Raw genomic sequence first — 20,697 nt, forward strand, 5'->3', positions numbered from 1 at the left:
GACACATACTTAGCATACGCTCATGAGAGACTTCCGCTGCCATCGCCGAAACCACAGCATTAACCACCAACAGCAACGGACACGTTGACTGTTGGAGTGCTGTTTTGTGAATGTTTCGAACAGCGAGCGATTCAGTGGTTTTGAGCGTAATCTGATACCCAGTTGCAACATTGCATAGGACAGCTCTGCTATGTGTTAGCTGGAGTGGAAGTGAACAGTTTGTCCGACGTGGGTAAAGGATCTTTGATTGATGCAATTACACTGGCGGGGGATTGCATTACGGGCAAGTGATCGAAGATATCATGTTAGAACTGGTAAGACATGGGCGCCATTCAAGATGGAGCGACAAAAGGTAGAGAGACAGTTTAAGGATTTTGATAAGAAGTAATAACCACAGCTCTCACTTCAGAAGCAATATCAGGACATAATTTGTACATATTTTGTGAAGGGACATCAGTAAAAAGTAACCAACACTCTTGAAGAATAAAATAAATGGTTAAAATACATTTAAAGATAACTAAACAAACAAGATGTTGGTAAGATCTTAGCCAAGGGATATCTCAGGTTCATTAGTAGCTTAAAATGCTAGCTGTCAAGTTATTCTCCGTTTCTAACCAGTCTTTTCCACCACTCAGATATTCAATCTGGTAGCTTGTTTGTACCTTCGACTCCTACCCCACGTTGATTACCGATCAGACCTGAGCAGTTAAACGTGAGTAAATGGATTTTGTAATTTTCAATTACAAGACATTTCTTATCCACGTCGGCCGGCAGATCAAAGTGCAACGTGCTGCCTCCAACAAAAAAAGCAAAAAATCGATTCTGACTGATTAAAGTTCGCGAGAACCACGTGCCAAAAAGGCTTTCAACAAGCAATTTTTTTCTGCCAGTTGCTTTTTTGCCTTCAATCCCTCTCCTGGAGTAGGTACACTCAGGTGCTGCAATCATAATTTGTAATGCACCTGGTGATTATTATTATGCATGCCTCGCATGCATGCCTGTTGTTACAACCGCGACGACTGCTTCGTGGGGAAAGATCCGTATCGGGTCGTCAGAAGCATAGGTAGGAATGAAAACGAAATCGCACCACAGAACACTGCGCGTTCATATCACGCCCGCTGTCGTGCTGACGCGATTGGGGATAGAGATTTGCGGCAGCATAATCATTCCATTATGCTTTGTTTTCCTTCGTGCACATTATGTGGTCAGCGGACTCACCAGGACGCGCTGTGCGGAACCCAACGCTCTGGCGCGGGTGCATTTGAGTGGAACCGTCCGGTAGAACGGTTTGCAGGCGTGTTTGTTTGTTTTAAAGTTGTGTTTGAAGGCCAACAGAAGGAGTGTGTGGTTGTGTGTTATGATTGCTAACCGATTTGTGTTGTCGGTCTCAGGTCGTGCAGCATAAAGCAAAACTCTTTAACGCGCACGGTGTGTGTGACGAATGGGTTGAACGGATGAATGAAAGAGTTCAATTTGTGGTTTCTTTTACACCTTTCAGTAAAAGGCAGCGAGATCTTGATAAAAACAATTTAAGTGAGGCATTGCGGAAAGAATTTTGATTGCAAAATGAGGAATGTAGTTTTCTGTGGCTAGGAAATAGAGTTTCAGCATAGCTATCCCATGTAGAGTGTCAAGAAAACAAGTGTTGAGCATAATTCAACAAGAGTTTTTTTTATTTGCGGTTTCGTCGTCCAATCTATGTGGTAAAAGTTGTTCAAGGACTAAACATGAAATCGGAATTTATTAAGAGAAAAATATCCATCTCTTATCCCCGCTAATGAATAAAACCAGATAAGAAATTGCGGTTTCTATGCTGCCAATCACTCTAAACGGGAGAAGCTTGAACACTCAAATTCAACCTCAGCAACAGCCACACAAAAAAAAAGGTTTCGTGACAGTTTTTGTCGGTTTGCCGAGCTGTCATTGAAATTTGAAACTGAGCCGTTAGAAGTTTGATCGTTGACGTGAGTGGCGCTATTTGATGCCTCCTGTCCGAGCATCGGGCTATTGAAGTACGTCCCAGGTCCAATCTAACGCACACGCACACCTTCGACTATCAAACGTTTTGAACGAAGTGCTGCCAAGTGATCTATGCTAACTTGTAACCTCGTGCGATATATCACGCCATCGAGTAGGAAATTGGAGAACAGGGCAGTTGATCGGCGATACCTCTCGCTAAAGCCGCTCCAACAATTGACGCTCTTCTTTACGCTCAGGGAACGACTGGAATCGCGCACGGTGCCAGTTAATTAGGGTCATTAGCAATTCCGTAGGGTAGCCGGAAATTGAATGCTCGGGCGAGAAGTGCTCAGGTTCCAGCCGGACACCGGCTATACCCGGACGTTCTAAGGTTGTCGTCAGCAGTAGTGAGCCGGGTTGAAGATCACATGGTGTTCAATGAGAGAAGCACGTGGCAGTGTGGAGTGTAAGCAAAAACAACAACAAAAATGCTTGCGAGATGTTTTGACGAGGTTCTAATTACGGGACAAGGCGAATCACCGTTTCTGGTGGAACACCATTCATCCTAAGGGGATTCACGGGATTCTGAATGCTGTGCCTTGATATGACTTGACACATCGTGATGTTCCAAAAAATCGCAGGTACAAGATAATAATTACACGCGGTGAGCAACGATATCACAACGGTGATGGAAATGGCTTGCAGCTATCTGGCAAGGTCTAAAGCATAAGTCTTACAGTTTTAAAGTACACGCACGTTTGCGTAATGCCCTACGGGGTTGGGATGATGATTTGGGTGGATTAAAAGATACCGACTCATGGCTCGTGAGGTGTACAAGTGCTGTCCTAACTTTATATCCTTTGGGATTTAATTGGGATCTTTGGAATTAGAGTAGTTACTGTTGTCATGCAATTGTGGAAGGTTGAAGAATCTTGGCAAATTAAAAAAAATATTTTTAAACATACGAATGATTGTTCTAGAACGTTTTTCGTGCTTCAAATGCAATCATTTGGAAGTTGCCTAAATACACTATTGGTAATAAATGTAAGGGCACACTTCAAGGTTTACGCATAGTATTAGACATGCCGCACAGTGTGATTATCGTTTCTTAACCAGTTGCCTACTACCGTTTCGCTCATATGTTGCACCATAAGTTCAAGATCTTGTCGAATTAAAATATAAACACACACCTCTCGCCATTATCGGGTCCGCCTAATCTGACCTTGCATTAGTGTACAGCCCGCGCTTGTATTGCTCAAGCACGCTGGCCTATCGTTCACTACAGAGCTACACACCGGGCCCGTGATTCCGTGAGTTTAGATAGGCGCACAGTTTGTTTGTTAAAAGATTGCCACAAAATTATGCTTAACAATAATAGCCTATTAAGCAGTTACCTTACGGCCCGCTCGTGACAATCTTGTGAACAACGTGAGCTTGTCTTCGGATCGTTTGCGGGATGACAAATTGCTCGTTACCGACAGTGACTTTAAGACCTCCCGCGAGACACATTACCGAGCATGATCGAGAGCAACATCGGCAGGCACCGTCGATCGGTCTCTTGGACGATCTGATCGACGATGTAAATGTGCTTAAGCATTACAATTAAGCACAACAAACTCTCGGGATGATGTGGTGCGTTCCACCACGGAACGCGATGGGTTTGGACCCTGATGGTGTAAGCATTTGATTATGCAAATTGTTTAATTATAATCTAGCCTCGAATGAGCCGGGCGTTAAAAACGCGCGTGCTTGCGAGAAGGGAAGGACCGTGGAAGGTGTCGGCAGAAGGCGGTACCGTTTGGTAGGTTCATTTGTAGCCGGTTTATTTTGTTGTTGCTCCGTACTTGAAATGAAGCATGCCGAATCGGAAAAGCAAACCCAATCCGAGCACTAGAAGCGCTAGACAGGTGAAAATAATTATGGGGCCGCTCGGTGACCGGTGAACATATTTATTGCACTTCGAGTGTCCGGAGTCGTCGGTACAGGTGCGGGTACCGCCGACGAGCCGGGAACTGACATAAATCTTCCGACAAACTTCGGCCGATTTCGGATGAAAGCCGGCGAAAGGGAAAGTGTGTGTGTGTTTATTTAAATTGGTGCAACTTGATTTGATGTAGTAGGTACGAATTGCAAGATGAGGTAGTAGGAGAGAAAGTGAATGCTGTTGGGCTAAATTGTTTACAAGTAAGTTTTACTGGACGAAAGTGATTGAGGTTAAATCGATTTTAGGCGCTGGTGGAACTGATCGTGTATCATATCGCTATATGAAGGACACTCCACGGGACGCCTTCGCTCCTATAAAAGAAGTCCTGAGGCATCGGTTGTGTTTTATTGATGCCCCTAGTAAATGGATGCCCTACGCTGCGTAGGTGCATAAAATAATGGAACCCATTTGAAAAACTACACATGAGGTAGGTGTGTGCGCACCCGACCACACCAGTGTACACAGTGAAAGTGGTTGTGATGTGTGTTTTGATCCCAAACCCTCTCGGTACCCGCGGGTACCACCGGTCTCCCTGATTGCGCGGTAAAAGGAAATTAATCTCGCGAAATTGTGTACCGGTTAAAAATGGAGCTACCCCATCCCGGCACGAAAAGGAAATCCCGGCCGGTGGAAGGAAGCTCGTAAAAAAACGAAGCCAAACCTGACGACTAGCATCGGTTTATGGTCGAATCACTAGCTACGTGCTGCGTGTGATTATTTGTGTGCAGAAAATCCGGTCGTAAAGTATGTCTGCTCAGGGCGCCCGAAAGGGTTATGCGAGAGCACATGATCGTGCCGGCCAGGGTCAGTCTTGGAAGAACTCTCGGCGATGATGTAGTCCCCATTTTGGGGCGGTAACGAACCGGTAACATTTTAATTACCAGCACCGTTTACCTTCTTCGTCAGGTTCGGTGCGTTCGGGAGTGGCAAATTTTGCACGTCCACCCTGACGGATTCTTGTACTTCATTTCTGCGGAGGGCTTTTATTTGCGTGTTTCCGGATCAACGCATCGCCACTCCACTTTTCGTTCGAGATGAACTTTTCGTTGCGCCGCTGTCTGGGGAGCAGCTGGTTTTATCACCTTTCGGCAAAGCCCCGGTGCACACTTTCTAAAGCGATAAATTTCTAAAAGTTGGTAAATTGAGCCTCCCCCCTTTGTTGGGAGTGCTTTCTCCAGGGTATGGTTGTTTCCTTCCGGCTCTAGTCCTGCTCTAGCGTTGAGATATCGCGCTGTAACAGAAGATCGGTTTGCTAATTGAAAAAGGGTGATTTGCCAACTTGCTAGGCCCTTCTTTCACTTGACTCCAGTGTCCAGTGCCGTGCGGGGAAATTGGTTCGGGTGTTTGTTGGCGGTGTTTTATGAGTTGCAGATTAGTGCAATAAAGCCACCGCAAATTGCATCGTTGGAGAATGCAAATCGGGATCGCATATGTTGCGTTCTCTGGAACTAGTGTGACCAGATGGGACACTGCCAGAGCAGCTCTCCCATGACGATCAGGGAAATGTGTGGTGTGGTAATTATTTACGAGTGTCACAGTTTCCCGGAGCATTCGAGGGCACTGAAATGCATGGGATTGCTGGTTATTAGCTAAGCAAATCATACTTTAATGGGAAGAAAGTATTATTCTTTTACTACCTTGATTCATACCGAAGCCTCACGAGGGCATCCCACCAATGACATCACCTCACAAAATTATCACCGACGATGGTGACATTATATTTATAGCGTCCGGTAAAGATAGCCACCGTCCGATAAGAGAGGTGTCAAATTCGCAGGAAAAAAAAGTCCCACCATTGCTTAATTGTTACTATATACGTTGATTCACGACATCCGCCCCGGCATCTTGTTTGGAGAATAATTGTAGGTGCTCTATTTACGCAAGCCGTTGGCGACCACTTGACGACGCGTGAAGTAGTTCGGATCACGTTTTTGGGGTGGCTGTTTGTTTGCGTTTCCGCAGAATCACGTGCAGCTGAAGTTGGTGTGAATTGGCAAGCGTCGAACTGAACTTGACTGATTGGCAAACTTCTTTCTGTCGGCATTTTGGCCAGAAGATGGTATTGCTTATTTAAACGAGCGCATTGTTCATCGCAGGCACATGTTTTGTGAATGTAAAAAATGCAAGTACAATAATTATAATGTCTTCCTGATCCCCTTCCTGTGTGTGGTCGCCGTCAGATGCGGGGTGTGAAACGTCTGACCTACGGGCTTGAAGGTATAATGTCCGTAGACTGTAATTAGCGAGCTGATGCCACGGTACAGAACTCGATCAAACTGACGCGAGATCGTCGTAGAACGTGGTGTGTGTGTGTTGGAATCTCGGAAGTTAATCAGTTGCCCGATTCTGTCACCTTACCGAGCATGGAACGCCTTCTCCTCCGGCAGACGAATACCTTGCGTGGAGATCTCACACGTTTTCTGCGCCTCCCGCCCAGATGCCGATCGAGGTGTGTGAGATGAACATCTCGTGTTCGGTGAGGGTCTACACGTGGCCTAGAGATCAACGTGTGCTTGCGTGCCTATGCTGATTAATAGTCCTTGGCTCGGGGAAGGTGAACAGCAAGGTAAACTCTGACCGAGTTTAATTACTCGTTCTAGCGAGAAGAGATGCGTTTTTGTACAACCGAGGATAGCGAAAATTTGTCTCGCAAAACGGGGGATGCAAAGATCCAATCCTTAGCATCTTCTCGATTGTTACTTCAATCATGCGATTTGCATGAACCAACCCACAAACGGGTGACCATTGAAGCCATTAATGGAAACAAGCTTAACATTGATCTCCATGCTCCTATTATGGGCCGACTGCAGCGGTTACACCTGTATGCATAAAAGGGTTAGTGCTAGACCATATGAGCCCTAGCCTAGCCAAAGGGTCACACGGTTTAAATGTAATGTTCAATGACACAATGTCAACACTTCTGGGTGTTATGCATCGCTCTCTGCGTCTGTCTCCGTCCAGTTTTATAGGCAGAAGTCGTTCTTCCTTCATGCAACCTAAGGTTGGGCTGCAAGGAATGCATTTTCGTGCCAGTTATGGACGTAGGAGGTTTATTCCATTTTAGATGTTTTACAATGTCACGGATGCAAGAATGTTTCCGTCACCCCTGATCGCTTTGATCTTGATGGGCTATAAATGTTTGCCGGTTTTACGTTCCTTTCCCAGACGGCGGTGACGGTAACGAGCGTGATAATTAAAATGTTTTTTTTTTATGGTTTTGGTTTTACTAAGGAAATATTTTCTTCCTTGTTCCTGATGTCCCCTTATTAAGGTTCTGTTTATTGCTTAATTGATCAATTTGTTTTGTATTGGTCATTTCGAGATGTTTCATTGACAAATAACAGACCTCAATAGCTTCTTTAGAGGAATTCTCTCTCCTCTTGGCCTAACGACCCCTTAAGCCAGGCCTGCCATTTCTGGCTTACTAGACTTAATGATACCACATATTTTGCTTGTGAGCCCTCCAGTCCGGATGAGATTTGAACCCCTGGTTCTGCCCCAGAGGAATAATATCAGATGCTAATCATCATATAATAAATAAATAAATTAACCTCAACGAACTTCATAATTTAGATAAAATAATGTCTCAGCTTGATTATTAAAAAGCTGCTTCCTAAATCGAAACCAATGATACTTTTAAAGTGCACTCCATTAAAACCCATTTATCATCATCCTCATCATCATCATCTTCCGCCTCCCGCCGGAGAGCTTTATCATTCGAATGCGTGCAGTTCATTACGTCCAGTTATGGGTACGGACGGTCCCGGTGAGTGACAGCAAAACAGCAACCGGATTCCTGCAATTATTATGTTTTGCGACATGTGCTGCACGTCACGGCACCGGTGTCGTCGGCACAAGGCGTTGGAAGGCCATTTTGTGATGCTGACTGATGTGACGATCACATTCATCTTCGCGACCAGTGTGACAAGGTGGCTGGCAATTTGAAGCAAAAGTATGTAGAATTGAATGTGGGTTGTTTGAAATGGTCCTCATTGAACATCAAATAAAAATCGTAAGCTCGATCCTTTCCCTCTGAATGTGCGCATTTTGTTGTTCCTTTTCAATAATTTAATTCGATTGCAAATGTAGTTCAGCACGGAAGCGTGTGCTTCGTTCGCTGCAACCATTCAATGTCACGGTCATGGTCGTTCGGTGATAATATTTACTTCTTGAAGCAATCGAATAACGCTCAGCATCCCAACCCCAACCGGTCCAACACGTTACCAGCGCGAGCTGCTGGTAAAATTGTGTCCCATTTATTATGGTCAGTATTTTGTTTTCTGACTCTCGTGGTGTGCTGGTCATGGATTTCTGTGCCCCTGCTGCACGTTTTGCACGGGCTCCGGCTCTCGTGCTCCTGTTTTCAACCCATCCCATTACCCTATTATGAAGCGGGTGGTAGATGCGCTCGTGCCGTCTGGATGTGTAGCAGCGCGGCTGAAACCTGCAACTGGACTGGAGCCAATGGTCAATGGTTGTTGAACGTTGATTGTTGTTTTGATTAGGGCAAATAGTAGATGATCGTTATGTATGGTAATAATCGGTAATGCTTACGACTGGGCAAGGGAAAAGAAAGGGACGGTGAGAGAGAGAGAGGGAGTGGGAGCAGAGATGAAGGGACAAGATTCGTCGCCCCTTCTTCCCAATCAGGCGCGTGACGACTCTTTGGCCGTATTGGATCTGGAACGGGACGGTAAAGTTCTTGATTTGGCGTGCACAGCACCGAGAACCGAGCACAATCAATGGTACGCATTAGAGTAAATGAAGAGAGTCCGGTTGAATCTAGCTGGTTAGGATCGAAGCTAGTTTTGAAATGGTTTTAATGACATTTTATGCGCCACCAATCATGCTGATGCTGGTGTAGACGGACACGGTGGCATGCTGGAATCTGGGCAAGAATAGAAGTAGATTGTTTCAACGACTTCATAGGGTGGTCTGCTTGCATCAAACATTGTAAGAAGAGCAAAAGGAGTGTGGGATTCTTTGAATATTTGATTCCAACTGATTTTATTAGTTTTAAAAAGCGTTATCGACCTTGATCTGGTCTTGTGATTGACTGGAATTAGTCTAGATCTGAATATAGTTGAGCCAGTTCTTCAATGACGAGAGCTCGTTTCAGCGGAGTTGTGATAGAAAGACTGGATGTGTTGTTGAGTTGTTCGTTAGCGCTGACGCATCATATAATATTAATTGGGGAATACTTAAGACTTCAGTGGAGTCTATTGATTCAAAGTCCCGAACTTGGAGTTCAACTAACCAACAATTTAGGGCCTTCGTCATCAAAACAATATTATTTTCCTTCTAACCCTTATTTTGTTAAGCACAACGCAACAAATGTATCAAATCGAACCATGTAACATATGGGGAACAAATATAGATAATGAGCTACTTCTGAGTAATAGGAGCTGCAATAATCACCCAAAATCCCTTACACTCATTCTACAAATTTAGATTCCGTGTTTGACATGACTCACTCCGACACTGATTTTCGCTGGCTGTTGCTTCCTTCACCACTGCTGACTTCATTCAGTGTTGCAGTGAGCTCTGGCCGGTACCGGACTCGCCTCGACTGCAACTTAAGGTATTTTCCATCGTGTCGCCCGAACTGTCCGTCATACCGAAAAGCCGTCATGTGATGTCCGACCTTGAATTATACAATTTCTTCAAGAACAGACAGGATTGGGGGGTCGCATCACGTTTGTGCTGTGGCGCCCACTAACCCACCCACCTCAACAATGACACGACGCAAGAAGTTGCAGTCGCTGTCCCAAGCCACCTCCCTGCTGCGCTTCCTTTCCCGCCCCGAAAAGGAAAAGGGTGTCAAAAACGAGTCCACACAGACGAGGCACCACAAGTTTGCCAGTCGAAAGGACGCAACGCACGCGAGAGAAATTTTCCTTTCGATGGTCATTTTTCTTTCACTTTCAAGCGCGGCGACGGTCGATCGGTGCAGTACTTGTACCCTGCGGAGCGATGGTGAAAGGGGTGGGAAGCAGACCTGGGGTGGGGTAGTACTTCGCCGTTTGCTGCTCCCGTCCAACTGTCGTCAAATGCCAGCGACAGTGACCTTTGCTTTCTTTTTTTTCTTCGCGTGATTTTGTTTGTCGGTTGCGGTTTTTCGCGGCTGCGTTGAAAAAATCCGTTCATCTGCAGCTATTCTTAGTGAGGAATCCATACCGATGCCGTCCGACGACGGTGGTGGATGAAGAAGAGAGGGAGAGAGAGCGAGCGAGAGAGAGAAAGAGAGTGGCATTGTCGGGGGTGGGTTGCATTTGCTGTACAAATTGCATCGCCGTTTTAGCCACACGGAGGATGGCCTCGATGTGGTGTTCGGTGTTTCTTTTCGACAGTACAGTGTGGTAGGGTGAAATGAGAAAAGCGTGAAAAGAAGGGAAAACGATGACCGTTTTGCCTTATCTAACCACCGGGTGGCGCCGTTCGACCATCGCCGGTTTGGGCGGAAAATGTGGACCTCGTTCGGGGGACAACGTTCGCTCAGCATTGAAATACATGGACACAATCGTTCGGGACACAAGTAGACCAGACAGGCGCGCGCGATACCAACACACGATGATGGCGCACGGTTGTCAGTTTGGCGGTGGATAGCGTAGCGATAAAAATACATTACCGTTCAATGAATTGCGCAAAGCGGTGGTTTTTTTTTTTTTTTGATAGGAGATGCGAGAGAGTCCTCATTGAAACATTGGTGAGGTTTGATGATGGGATGACGTATACCGCTGCGGTGCACCGACCGACGTTGAGTTCCGCACCTCCGGTGACATTGGGAATGAAAGTGACGGTGCATTTGCACCGGAGCCAGGAACAGGTCTGCATTTGCATATGCGAGGTATTAAAGGTTGTCCACGTTCCATTTTCGGATCACGGTTAAGCGTATGGACCCCGGACACTGCGTGCTCTTAATAGAGTTGAGACTTTTTTTTTGGAAGAGAATGTTTACCTCTAGGAACTGTGGTGAGTTACGATTTGGATGTAAATATACTCCCGGCCTTGCTATAAAGTTGGCTTGCAATGAGCCAGCTCCAATTCTCACCCACGGTTAGCTTCGTGGGTGATGGGCGAGAAAGTATGGTTTAAGTGTGGTACTTAAACACTGCCACTAGACAACTGACCTTGGAGGTATTGAGTTCGACCATCGATGCGTAGAATTATATATGCTTCCGTTCCGTGTTTGATTTATTGGCAGCTTGAGAAAGAACATTCGTACCGTACGGAACACCGTGAAGTTATGCAACGTTCGAACCACCTCGAACGGGGGGAACACATACTTCCTAATTCGTACACCGAAGCTATTGGCAACCCTTTTGGGCCTACGGTTTGGACACCGAACCAACGCCGTCTGCTGCACAGTGACCCTGGGCAGCATGTAATGGTGATAAGCGTCTTATCAGCTTCAATTTCACACAATCGATAACGCTTTGCTGTGGCTTGTGAAGATTTTTGGGGAGAGGTTCGGTCGACGAGGTCCGTTCACTCGTTGCGCCCGTCCGATGCGCACCTAAAGGGAACGTCCCGTGAGCGTTATCTCTTCTCTTTTTTCTTCTTTCGCCTTCCAACCCCAAGAAAAACGCCCAGACGAATTATTAAAGTTACAAAAATTTGTTTCCACTTTCAGACATCCGGAGGAGTGTACGAGAAACGAAATGGTGGCCAAAAGCTGGTTGGTGCTACTGTTGGCCCTGCTTGCCACGGTTTGTCTGGACACGAGCGTAGCGGATACGGTGAAATGTCCACAGGATTGCAAATGTGAAGCGAACTCCACGATTCGGTGTACGCATGTGGCCGGTTTGAGGAGCCTGGACAAGTCGCAACCGATCGCCCGGCTGGATCTGTCCGGGCTGGAGCTAACGAAGGTGCCGGGAGTGTTGGAAAATGTGCGCAACATCACCGAGCTGGATCTGTCGAGAAATCGGCTGGCGGAGGTGAATCATTTGGGCAAGCGCATTCGCAAGCTCGACCTTAGTCACAATCGTATCACGTCGGCAAAGCTGGCCCGGCTTCCACCGTTTGTGGAGTCGCTTAACCTAACGTTCAACGATCTCACCTACCTGCCGCTGAATCTAATGAAGCTCAAGCGGCTACGGTACATCGAGCTGGCGAACAATCCGATCAACTGTACCTGCGAGACGCTGCACATCCGGAACTGGCTAACCTCGAGGCACGTGTGGTCGGACGAGCATGTGAAGTGTATGGCACCGGCCGAGTTTAAGGGCCAGCCCTGGTTGCAGGTCCGTCAGCTGGACGTGTGCAATCCGTCGGTGGTGGAGGAGCGCAAGGAAGGCTACCGGTGGGATGATTACGAGGACGAGAACGAGCTGATGCTCGGTGATGCACCCCAGCCGGAAGCGAACGAGGAGGATGAGGATGACTTTAAGCGCGAATACTTCCCGGTGGGTGAGAAGGTGAAGCGTAACGAGCCACCGATTGTAGTGAACAACAGTGAGGACGAGGAAGCTTCCGGTGAGGGTCCCGCCATCGGGGCGGACTCTTCGATCGGTGAGGACGAACGAAGGAAAGTGTTTGATGGTCCGGTGGATGAGGGTAGCGGTGAGCCGGATGAAAGTCCACGGGTGATCGACGATGTGGTTGACGATGGAGAGGCGGAGGAAGACCAAACCGATGATGGCAGTGGTAGTGGAGGTGGCTTGTTATTGATGAACATCGGAGCGATCGATATTGATCACGTGAGCAGCACGACCGTCTCAACGATTGAGCCAGATCATAGTAGCGTTGAGGAGGAACCGGAGGAATCGCCGATGGAATTCCCCAGCCTGCACGAGGACCTTGGTATCTTCCGCGAGGAGGATGAGGAACAGACATCGCTAGGAACCACTTCGGATGAGACTACGTCGGAGGCAACCAACGCACGGGTGATGATTGGAGCGGCAGGAGTAATGAAGACGGCTAGTGATGCGGGTGGCAGTGGTGGATCTTCCGAGACCCCCTTGGTGGAGGATGATGCAGCCGTTGCCACACAATCCGAGGAAGACAACCAGAAGACGTACTTACTGCTTGCCATTCTGGGCATTATCCTGGTGGCGCTGATCATTATGGTTGTGTGCAAGCGTAAGCCGGACTCACGCAATCGGCGCGGCAAGTACGATGTGGAAACGGCAAACGGTCAAGGACGTGAGATGAAAGAGATGAACAAAAACCTGCTAGAGAAAGGACCGGCTGATCGTAATGGACACGGTGCCGGTAGTCCAGCAACTCCCGAACAAACTCCGCTCATGTCACCGGACAAAACGGACTACGAGCGGGTGTTTGGCGATCCTCAGAAAACCGCTTTCAGCCCGGTGAAGCCGGTGCGAACGTCACTCGAGAAGCCGATGGAATCGTTCAAACCAATTGCGGCCGAACGGCGAACGAACGACCCGGCACAGCACGGTGCACCGGTCGCGGACAATAACAACACGACGAGTCTACCGAACGGAAATGGTGCGTTACACAACGGTGATGCATCACCGGCCGGCGTACACAAGCCTCCCAACCATGTGCCATCAGCGAACGGGGACGTTACCGATCCGGACGGTCATCTAGCGGTCCCGATGGAGTCACCGCGCTCGAAGCGCTACAGCCCAATCTACGTGCCTACCTCGCCCAAGTCGGATCGCTACAGTCCGGTGTACTCGCCCGAAACGGGCCGGGTGAAAATTAAGCTTACCGAGACGCCCAAACCGAAAACGCCCATCCTGGTGACGAGGAGTCGTTCGCGGGCGGGCGATATCATTACCACGATGGATGACCAAAAGTTCTAGGGAACGGTTGCGCAGCGATGGTGGTGGTGGCACTGGCAGCAGGGCAGCAGTAGCAGACCGTGGTCGTCTTACCTACCGCGTGACATACGGGCCGTGGCTCGTGACCAGGTGTGACGTTCGGTTTCGGATATCGCGTTATCGGGGTGTGTCTCGACGAAAATCGCTGCTAATCTACTAATCCTTGCCGAGGCAAACTCTCTCTCGCGTGCGCCTACACACAGGAAAACAACAGCTCGTAGCAGATCAAGCAGATCCCCGGGGTACAGATCGTTCGTTTGCTCTTGCTCTTGGGTGCTGTGTTACCTTCAACGGTTATTGTGGGCCGATCTTTCCATCTCGTGCCGAGTTCCCCGTGTGGACTCTAGCTAAAGCACAAAACATATCTATTGCCTTGGTGCCTGCGAATGCTTCCCACAGCTGCCATCTGGAGCTTGGAGGAACGGCTTCCCAGGAAAGGAAGCATATGCTAGAGCAGTGAAAAACCGAACGAATACCACCTAAGTCGTAGCTTTTTTGTAGCCAATTTCAACCATATTGCTTCCTGGTGCCTGTTGTGAACCGCTCGTGAACCATTAGGAGAGAGAGAGGTTAACGATAAGAACTATTCTGCGAGGTTGCACGCGACATGATCAATGAAAGTGTACATAGTGTTTAGGAAGCCGTGGAAGGTGACAGTGAGATCGTTTGGTTGGGGAATCGTAGAGTACGCGTAGTCGCAGCAGTAGTGCTAGTAACACCGAAACAACAAAACACACACACACTTGTATTCTAATTTGCCAAAATGCCAATTGCGTACGGAAAGGGGTGAAGCGAGAGCCTTGGCGCAACAAAATTTAATCCTAATAGTGCTACGGGAGTGGATCCTCTAGACAAAACTAACCATCGCAGAAGTGCAGTAGGAGAAACCATTAGTATGTAGGATGCAACGAAAAATTGAGGCCGGGGAAAAGGAAAACGTCGTGTATCGGTGTTATCATATACAGTAAGGCATCAGGATCGTTTAGGGATAGGCGTTCCGAATGGCGAGCGATCAAGTGGATGCTTGGTGTTTCCGGGCGAGGTTATGTAGGAAGCGAACCGTTTAGGAACGAAGAGTTTACTAGTTCATGTCACACCAGTCGCGTTCATCGTAGAGCGTAAACGAGACACAGAGATCGCGATCGTGTCGATGTAAGAAAACCTAACGAAGTAAGGAGTTGTACATTAAATGTGGGAATCATTCGGATCAACACATCAACACATATGGGGAGGATGCGAATAGTTAGAATAATTATGTGGAGCGGTTGGGAATTTGTTCGCCTGGTCTTTGACGAATGCTAAGAACGCACGTACGCACGATCTGTTTTTTATCGAGTCTAGGTTGTTGATGTTACTTGTTGTAGCTGTGTATCCTGTTCGAAACACACCCACAAACACACACATTGGGTGTACGGTGCATAACCATATCCTTCGTGTCCATTACGTCATTATCCTGTTTGTTTGAAGACACACACACACACATGCGTGCTCCCGGCTTTTTTTTCCCTTCGAATGGCAAGCAGAAGAAGACGATCCGAACCCGAGTCAACCGTTTTGTTTTCTGCGTCTTGGTGCGTTCGTGTAGGAAGAAATGTATTTAAATTTTATAAATAATTTATAACGTGAGAAGCTAGAGACCGATTGTGAAAAACAATAAAAGCGAAACAAAATGTTGTAGAGTACGAATTAATGGTTGTGTGTTGGGGTGTTGGTTTTTTGCAAGAGAACGGCGATGAAAGAAATATGAATAACGTTGGGTTTGGTGTGATTTCTGGAAGGTAAATTAATGTTTTTATTTACATTCTGTATTTGTTTAAGGTTATTTAATTTGATTTTGATAAATGTTGTTAAACTGCGGAAAGTTCGTTGATTGTTTTTAAACCGTGTGGTCAGCGCCATCTATTTTGAAGCATGTAAACAGCTCTTCAGCGTCATCTAGCGTTACTTTGTACCAACTAATGACGCTCGTCGATGAAATCTTTCATGTACAGTGAAAGCTTTCAATGGCTATTCTCTCAGCATAGTGGGTTTGTTTCATCTAAATTGATATGTGCACGACGGTTTTTATTTACTTAAATATTTATTATATATAGATATAATTAGTTTTGTCTGGTAATTTTCTTAGTTAACCTTGAAATTAAAATGAGCTTTAATTTCTACAAGTTTCTTTTGAAGAGCATATTGCAATATTGAACAATCAGCTTACAGAGCAGCTAGTGGTTGAAGTTTCCACTCTGCTGGAATGGAAATTTTTTAAGAGAATAAAATAAAAATTAATAAGTTACAGGTCAGACTAATTAGAACAACTCAGGTGGCATTCCTGGCATCTGTATTACATGGATCAGCATGCATCGCAAATGTCTAGACCCAGTATTCTTACCTTAGCCGGAGTAGTGTTCCTCAGTAGAGCAACAGTAGGCCCTTAACTCAGTCCACCATGAAAGGTCTGAATAAACAACCAGTTATAAGGATTGCTTCTGCAAGTCAAGGCTTTATAATTGGTTGTGTTTTTTGTATCTATACAAGGGAACTTTATTAAACATTCACTTAAATACTATCGTTATCAGCAACAGAAATGGCTACAGCGTCCTTTTCCTTCAACTAGTAAGCTGATCCCTATCTTCTGTTAGACAAAATCGCTCCTCCCTATTTCTTCAGCACCAACGGTGCAATAATTTCTATACTGCTGGTTTCACTAGAATCACTCGCATTTAACGGCCCATCTCGATCACCCATCGCTAGCACGACCACTTTCGAGCCGCCGGAAGTAGATGGCTGTGGCTCACTGTCACCACCAGCAGCTCGCTCAGCGGAACCTTGAATCTGTATCGGAATGACGGCATAATCATCTAGCTCATCGATGATACGTTGTTGATCCGTCGGTTGGAAGTAGTTTTCGACTAGAGTAATCTCGGACGAACGACCCGCCGGTCCCGGCACGGGTGGTGGTGGTGGTCTGTCCGGTAGGGGTGGAAGTTTTCGTGACGGGTCCCGGAAGCTGGACATCAGTGGGCCACGCCGTTTCGCGTACGGGCTAGACTGTCGGTCGGCAAAATCGGTGATCTCTTCAATGCTACCGTTCGGGTTTAGGTGCTGGAGAGGTTTCACCTTGCGCTTGGCGTACGGACTGTGGCTAATGCCGGTGAACGTTTCGATCGGTTCGCTTGGCATAGTTATGGTGGAACTGAGCCGGGGTGGAGGTGGTGGTGCGGACCGTTCACTGGCGGATGATGGTTGATGGTGTAGGCTTAGAATATCGATCGAATGGTAGTGAAGTTCTTCGTCCTCCTCACGATCACGCTGTTCCTGTGTGACGGCTGGCGTAGAACTGTGGACCAGTGCTTCCGTTTGTGACACGACCCGGTTGGAGGTAGGACGTTCGTAGATAGATCGTACCGGTGCTCGATCTGGCGCTGGTTCCAGGGAGGATGTGTCATCGATTTGCCGCGACAGGACATCTTCGCTGCGAGTTCTTGCTCGCTGACGTGTTTGGATGCGCTCCTCCTCGTCAATGTCGTCGTCATCCTTGGCCTCGGATGCACGACGATTGCGACGCCGTTTGCGACGCTTGCCACGCAGCATCAGCTCATCGAGTGAGGCGAAGGAGGCCGCATCTAGCTTGGGAAGCAGTAAGGCATCTTCATAGCACGGAGGTCTCGATTCTCGTATGTCGGGAGCATTTTGTGGTGCGTCTTGCTGTAGTCGCACACGATTATCTCGAGCACTGAAAAATTGTGAAGGGAAGATGTTACAAGAACTCCAAAACCACTACAAAAACGACGCGAAACTCACATTTCCCTCAGTTCCTGCAAGTTTTGTTCCCGTTCCCGTTCGGCGGCCATCTTCTTGCGCGAGGAGATAAATTTCTTGATCGACGAAATGAGACAGAAGATGCCGAAAAAGGACAGCACACCGACCATCAGCCAGGTCCAGATGCGTTCCACATTGCCGATCGTTTCGTACGGATACCAAACCGATCGGCAGGCACCTTCCCACGACGCACCGAAAAAGTCCTCCGGTGTGTTGCACTGCAGATTTTTTCGATCTCCAATCTGTGGTTCAGAAAAAAAAAACGAAACGGATCGATTCAGAATTCTCACCAAAAGGGACCCTAAGGTCAATCGATCACACTTACCCTGCCCGGTGGATCGGTAAGAAATTGGAAAAACTGGAAGAACTCATCGCTCCGACAGTCGCACCGCCACGGATTATCGCCGAGCCAGATTTCGCTCAGGTACGGGTTCTTCTCGAAAAACTCCACCCGAAACGGGGTGGTGAACCGATTGCCGGACAGATTGATTCTCAGCAGCTCCGGCAGACCGGCGAGCGTTGTGTTCCGCATCGACGACAGTCGACACATGCTGAGATCGAGCGTTTGCAGCGTTCCCGAGGACAGTGTGTCCGGGATGTCGGACACCAGATTGTTGGAAAGATCGAGCTCGATCAGCTCACCCATCGACGCGAGTGCATCCCAATCGATCGTAAGAATTTCGCACCAGCTCATATTCAGGTACACGAGCGAATCGGCCGAGATGCGACTAAACCGGCTGATGTAGTTCCGGCTCAGGTTGATGTGCGTTAGCAGGTCGTTCGTTTTGAACAGTTTGCCATCGATGCGCGATATCATGTTGAAGGAGAGATCCAGCGTTTTGAGGTGCTTCAGCGCACGGAACGCTTCCGGATGGATGCTGCTGATGGAGTTGAACGAAAGGTCCAGATGTTCCAGCAGTGCCGTGCCGGAGAACGAATCACGATCAAGCTGCCGCACCATATTGCCCCGCACGATCGCCGTCATCAGGTTCGGGAAGCCGTGCAGATCGAGCGTGTCCATGTTGCAGTGGGATAGGTTTATTTTGCGCAGCGTCGCCGATTGGACGGGCGTGTCTTGGTGTGGTAGTACGAGCGAGAGCCGATGGTTCCGTGCCAGATTAACCTCCTTCAGTGCGGTTAGTCCGGTAAAGATTGTTGGCTGCAGTGCGGCTAGCTTGCAGCTGTTAAGCTCGAGCCGTTTCAGGTTGGCCGATTGCATGTCCGACACGGAGATGATCGGGTTGCCGGAGAGCTTCAGATGTTCCAGGCTGCGCAACCCCTGTATGACCTCGTTGCCGGAGATTTTCGAAATTTTACACTCGCTCAAATCGAGATAGCGCAGCGAAAGGCTCGTCAGCACTAGATTATCGTCATTGCTGGAGAAGCTTGTGAAGTGGTTCTTCGCTAGCCGTAGCTCCTTCAGATTGCCCGCCGGGAGTAGTAAGCGGTTCGGATGAATGTCCGCCCAGTTGGAGATGTTATTTTCCGAGAGGATCAATATGGACAGGGCAGACATGCCGGCGAGTGCATCCTCCGGCAGGCGTGCGATTGCGTTCGCCGACAGATCCAGATAGTGTAGCCTGGGAAACTGGCCCAGCTCGGGTGGAATGGTCGTAAACAGGTTGTCGGAAAGGTCAAGAATTTCGATCTGTAAGAGAGTGTGTGCCGGATCTAGATTAATTAATTGATACACACTACACGGTGCACTCACACTTACATTAACGTCCGCAAACACGGGAAGCTCGGTTAGGCCACGCCCGGAACAATCGACACACGCCATGCTTTCCTCGCAGTCACAGCTACACGGTTCCGGACATACTTCCTGTCCCGCCGCTAGCAGTACGAGTGACCCTAGCAGCCACACTATCACAGGCACCACCATTTGTCGTTCCATGCTGTTGCAAAGGGGAAAAAATGTGGCGTGTGAATTTGGCTACTCCGAAACACCAAAAATCCGACCGCGTTGGGTTTGGGCGAGTTTTGCAATCACAGTGATAAAAAAAAAACGAGTCCAAGTGACTCATAGCGCTCTGTGCGGTGGGCCAGAGCAAACGGACACAGACACACTAGATCACCAGAACCCCTTGTTCCTGTTCCAGTGTGTTGGTGACCACTAGCGTCGTGGAGCTTGCAAACACACCGTTCGGAAACCAATCGCACTACCCTAGATAAGATAGTGATTATCTGGCCCATGCACTGGGTAACCTTTTGGGGAGCTGTGGGGCGTCGCACACTGTCTTCGATCGGAAATTTCGGATACCACCTTTATCCGTATGTCAGCTTTGGGGTAGGAATTTATCGATTATCACTGTCCTGCCTGCCTGTATTGTATAATCAGGGTGTGTGCTGTGTCCAGATTCCTTTCCTTATTTAACAGCTATTCACGATCGATCGCACCACAACTTACTCATTTGCTCATGATAATCTCAACGCACTCACTGGAAGCACCCCTTTTGGCGCAATAGAACGTTCGCTGTCACTTTCTTTTTCACACACGCAATCACACGCAACGAAAACCCGCGTTTAGCTTACATGAACTAATGAAGGGATGAAACTAATAAATAATGCTACTCAAATCGACACTTCACGGGCCTGTCCATGGCCAGGAAGCACACACTTTGCTAGTGACATGGTCGAATGGGATGTTAGATGCGTCTGGCTGGGTGGTGTCGCAGTGGTGATGGTTAGCCCAGTTGTGCGTCTCGTAAAGCCACCTTTACCGTGTGATAAGATAAGAGGGCTTGCTGAGGCACGATGCTTTCTGTGGGGCCGCCACAAAACTTAAAGCTCACCTTTTTTTTTTCTTGTCGGGTGGTGATTAAGCTTGGTGGTGAATATGATTTAGTGTAAGTATTTGCCACCGTAAGTCATTATGCTCGGTTGGTTCTTAGACGAATATTGACTCTCAAGCTCCCCCCATATCGATGAAGCTAGAGCTAGAATCTAGAGCTGGTAGAGCTGCCTGCTTAATCGGCAACCATAAATTGCACAAAATCTGACAAATTCCGCTCATAAATTTATTAATCACCAAAAGTACGTGCTACGGAATGCCTTCATGGCAGGGCAGGGAAAATGCTCCCCTAATTGTGATAGTTTCTCCCCTCCGGTATGAGTAGTGTAGCTGTAGTAGTGTAGCGTGCCGAGCGGGGC

At 47.8% G+C, this 20,697-nt stretch overlaps 2 protein-coding genes across 12 annotated transcripts in view; one reads left to right on the plus strand and one right to left on the minus strand.

Moving 5' to 3' along the window:
• Positions 1–15,427, plus strand: part of LOC118514330 (protein windpipe) — a 50,778-nt gene extending 35,351 nt beyond the window's left edge. For 6 of the 9 annotated variants that reach the window (XM_036061134.1, XM_036061131.1, XM_036061129.1 and 3 more), the window contains one exon: positions 11,577–15,427. In XM_036061134.1, coding sequence (XP_035917027.1) covers positions 11,605–13,719 — 2,115 coding nt within the window. In that variant the 5' untranslated portion in view covers positions 11,577–11,604 and the 3' untranslated portion in view covers positions 13,720–15,427. Of the gene's footprint in view, positions 1–690; positions 713–3,915; positions 4,144–11,450; positions 11,476–11,576 lie in introns of those variants that run through there. The other 3 variants (XM_036061135.1, XM_036061137.1, XM_036061136.1) reach the window with 3 other exon arrangements.
• An 812-nt stretch (positions 15,428–16,239) lies between these two features.
• On the minus strand, positions 16,240–20,223 carry LOC118514329. 3 transcript variants are annotated; one of them, XM_036061127.1, is made up of 5 exons: positions 19,987–20,223; positions 19,265–19,442; positions 17,873–19,195; positions 17,530–17,789; positions 16,240–17,461 (listed from the first exon to the last, which is right to left on the minus strand). In XM_036061127.1, exons 2-5 carry the CDS (start codon positions 19,439–19,441, stop codon positions 16,384–16,386), a joined length of 2,838 nt encoding a protein of 945 aa, XP_035917020.1. In that variant the 5' UTR covers position 19,442; positions 19,987–20,223; the 3' UTR covers positions 16,240–16,383. The 3 variants fall into 3 exon arrangements, with proteins under 3 accessions (XP_035917020.1, XP_035917019.1, XP_035917021.1); XM_036061126.1 differs by having other exon boundaries at positions 19,955–20,223; XM_036061128.1 differs by having other exon boundaries at positions 20,080–20,222.
• Between the last annotated feature and the right edge of the window lie 474 nt (positions 20,224–20,697).

This window comes from Anopheles stephensi, chromosome 3, assembly GCF_013141755.1.
Source record: "Anopheles stephensi strain Indian chromosome 3, UCI_ANSTEP_V1.0, whole genome shotgun sequence".
Classification (NCBI taxonomy): Eukaryota; Metazoa; Arthropoda; class Insecta; order Diptera; family Culicidae; genus Anopheles; species Anopheles stephensi.

Bases quoted from the DNA above. Each gene is read 5' to 3' on its own strand.
- LOC118514329 (XM_036061127.1), bottom strand. From the start codon at position 19,441: ATGGAACGACAAATGGTGGTGCCTGTGATAGTGTGGCTGCTAGGGTCA. The intron at 19,196-19,264 runs GTAAGTGTGAGT...ACTCTCTTACAG, and splicing joins CCGTGTTTGCGGACGTTAAT to ATCGAAATTCTTGACCTTTC. The intron at 17,790-17,872 runs GTAAGTGTGATC...TCTGAACCACAG, and splicing joins TTACCGATCCACCGGGCAGG to ATTGGAGATCGAAAAAATCT.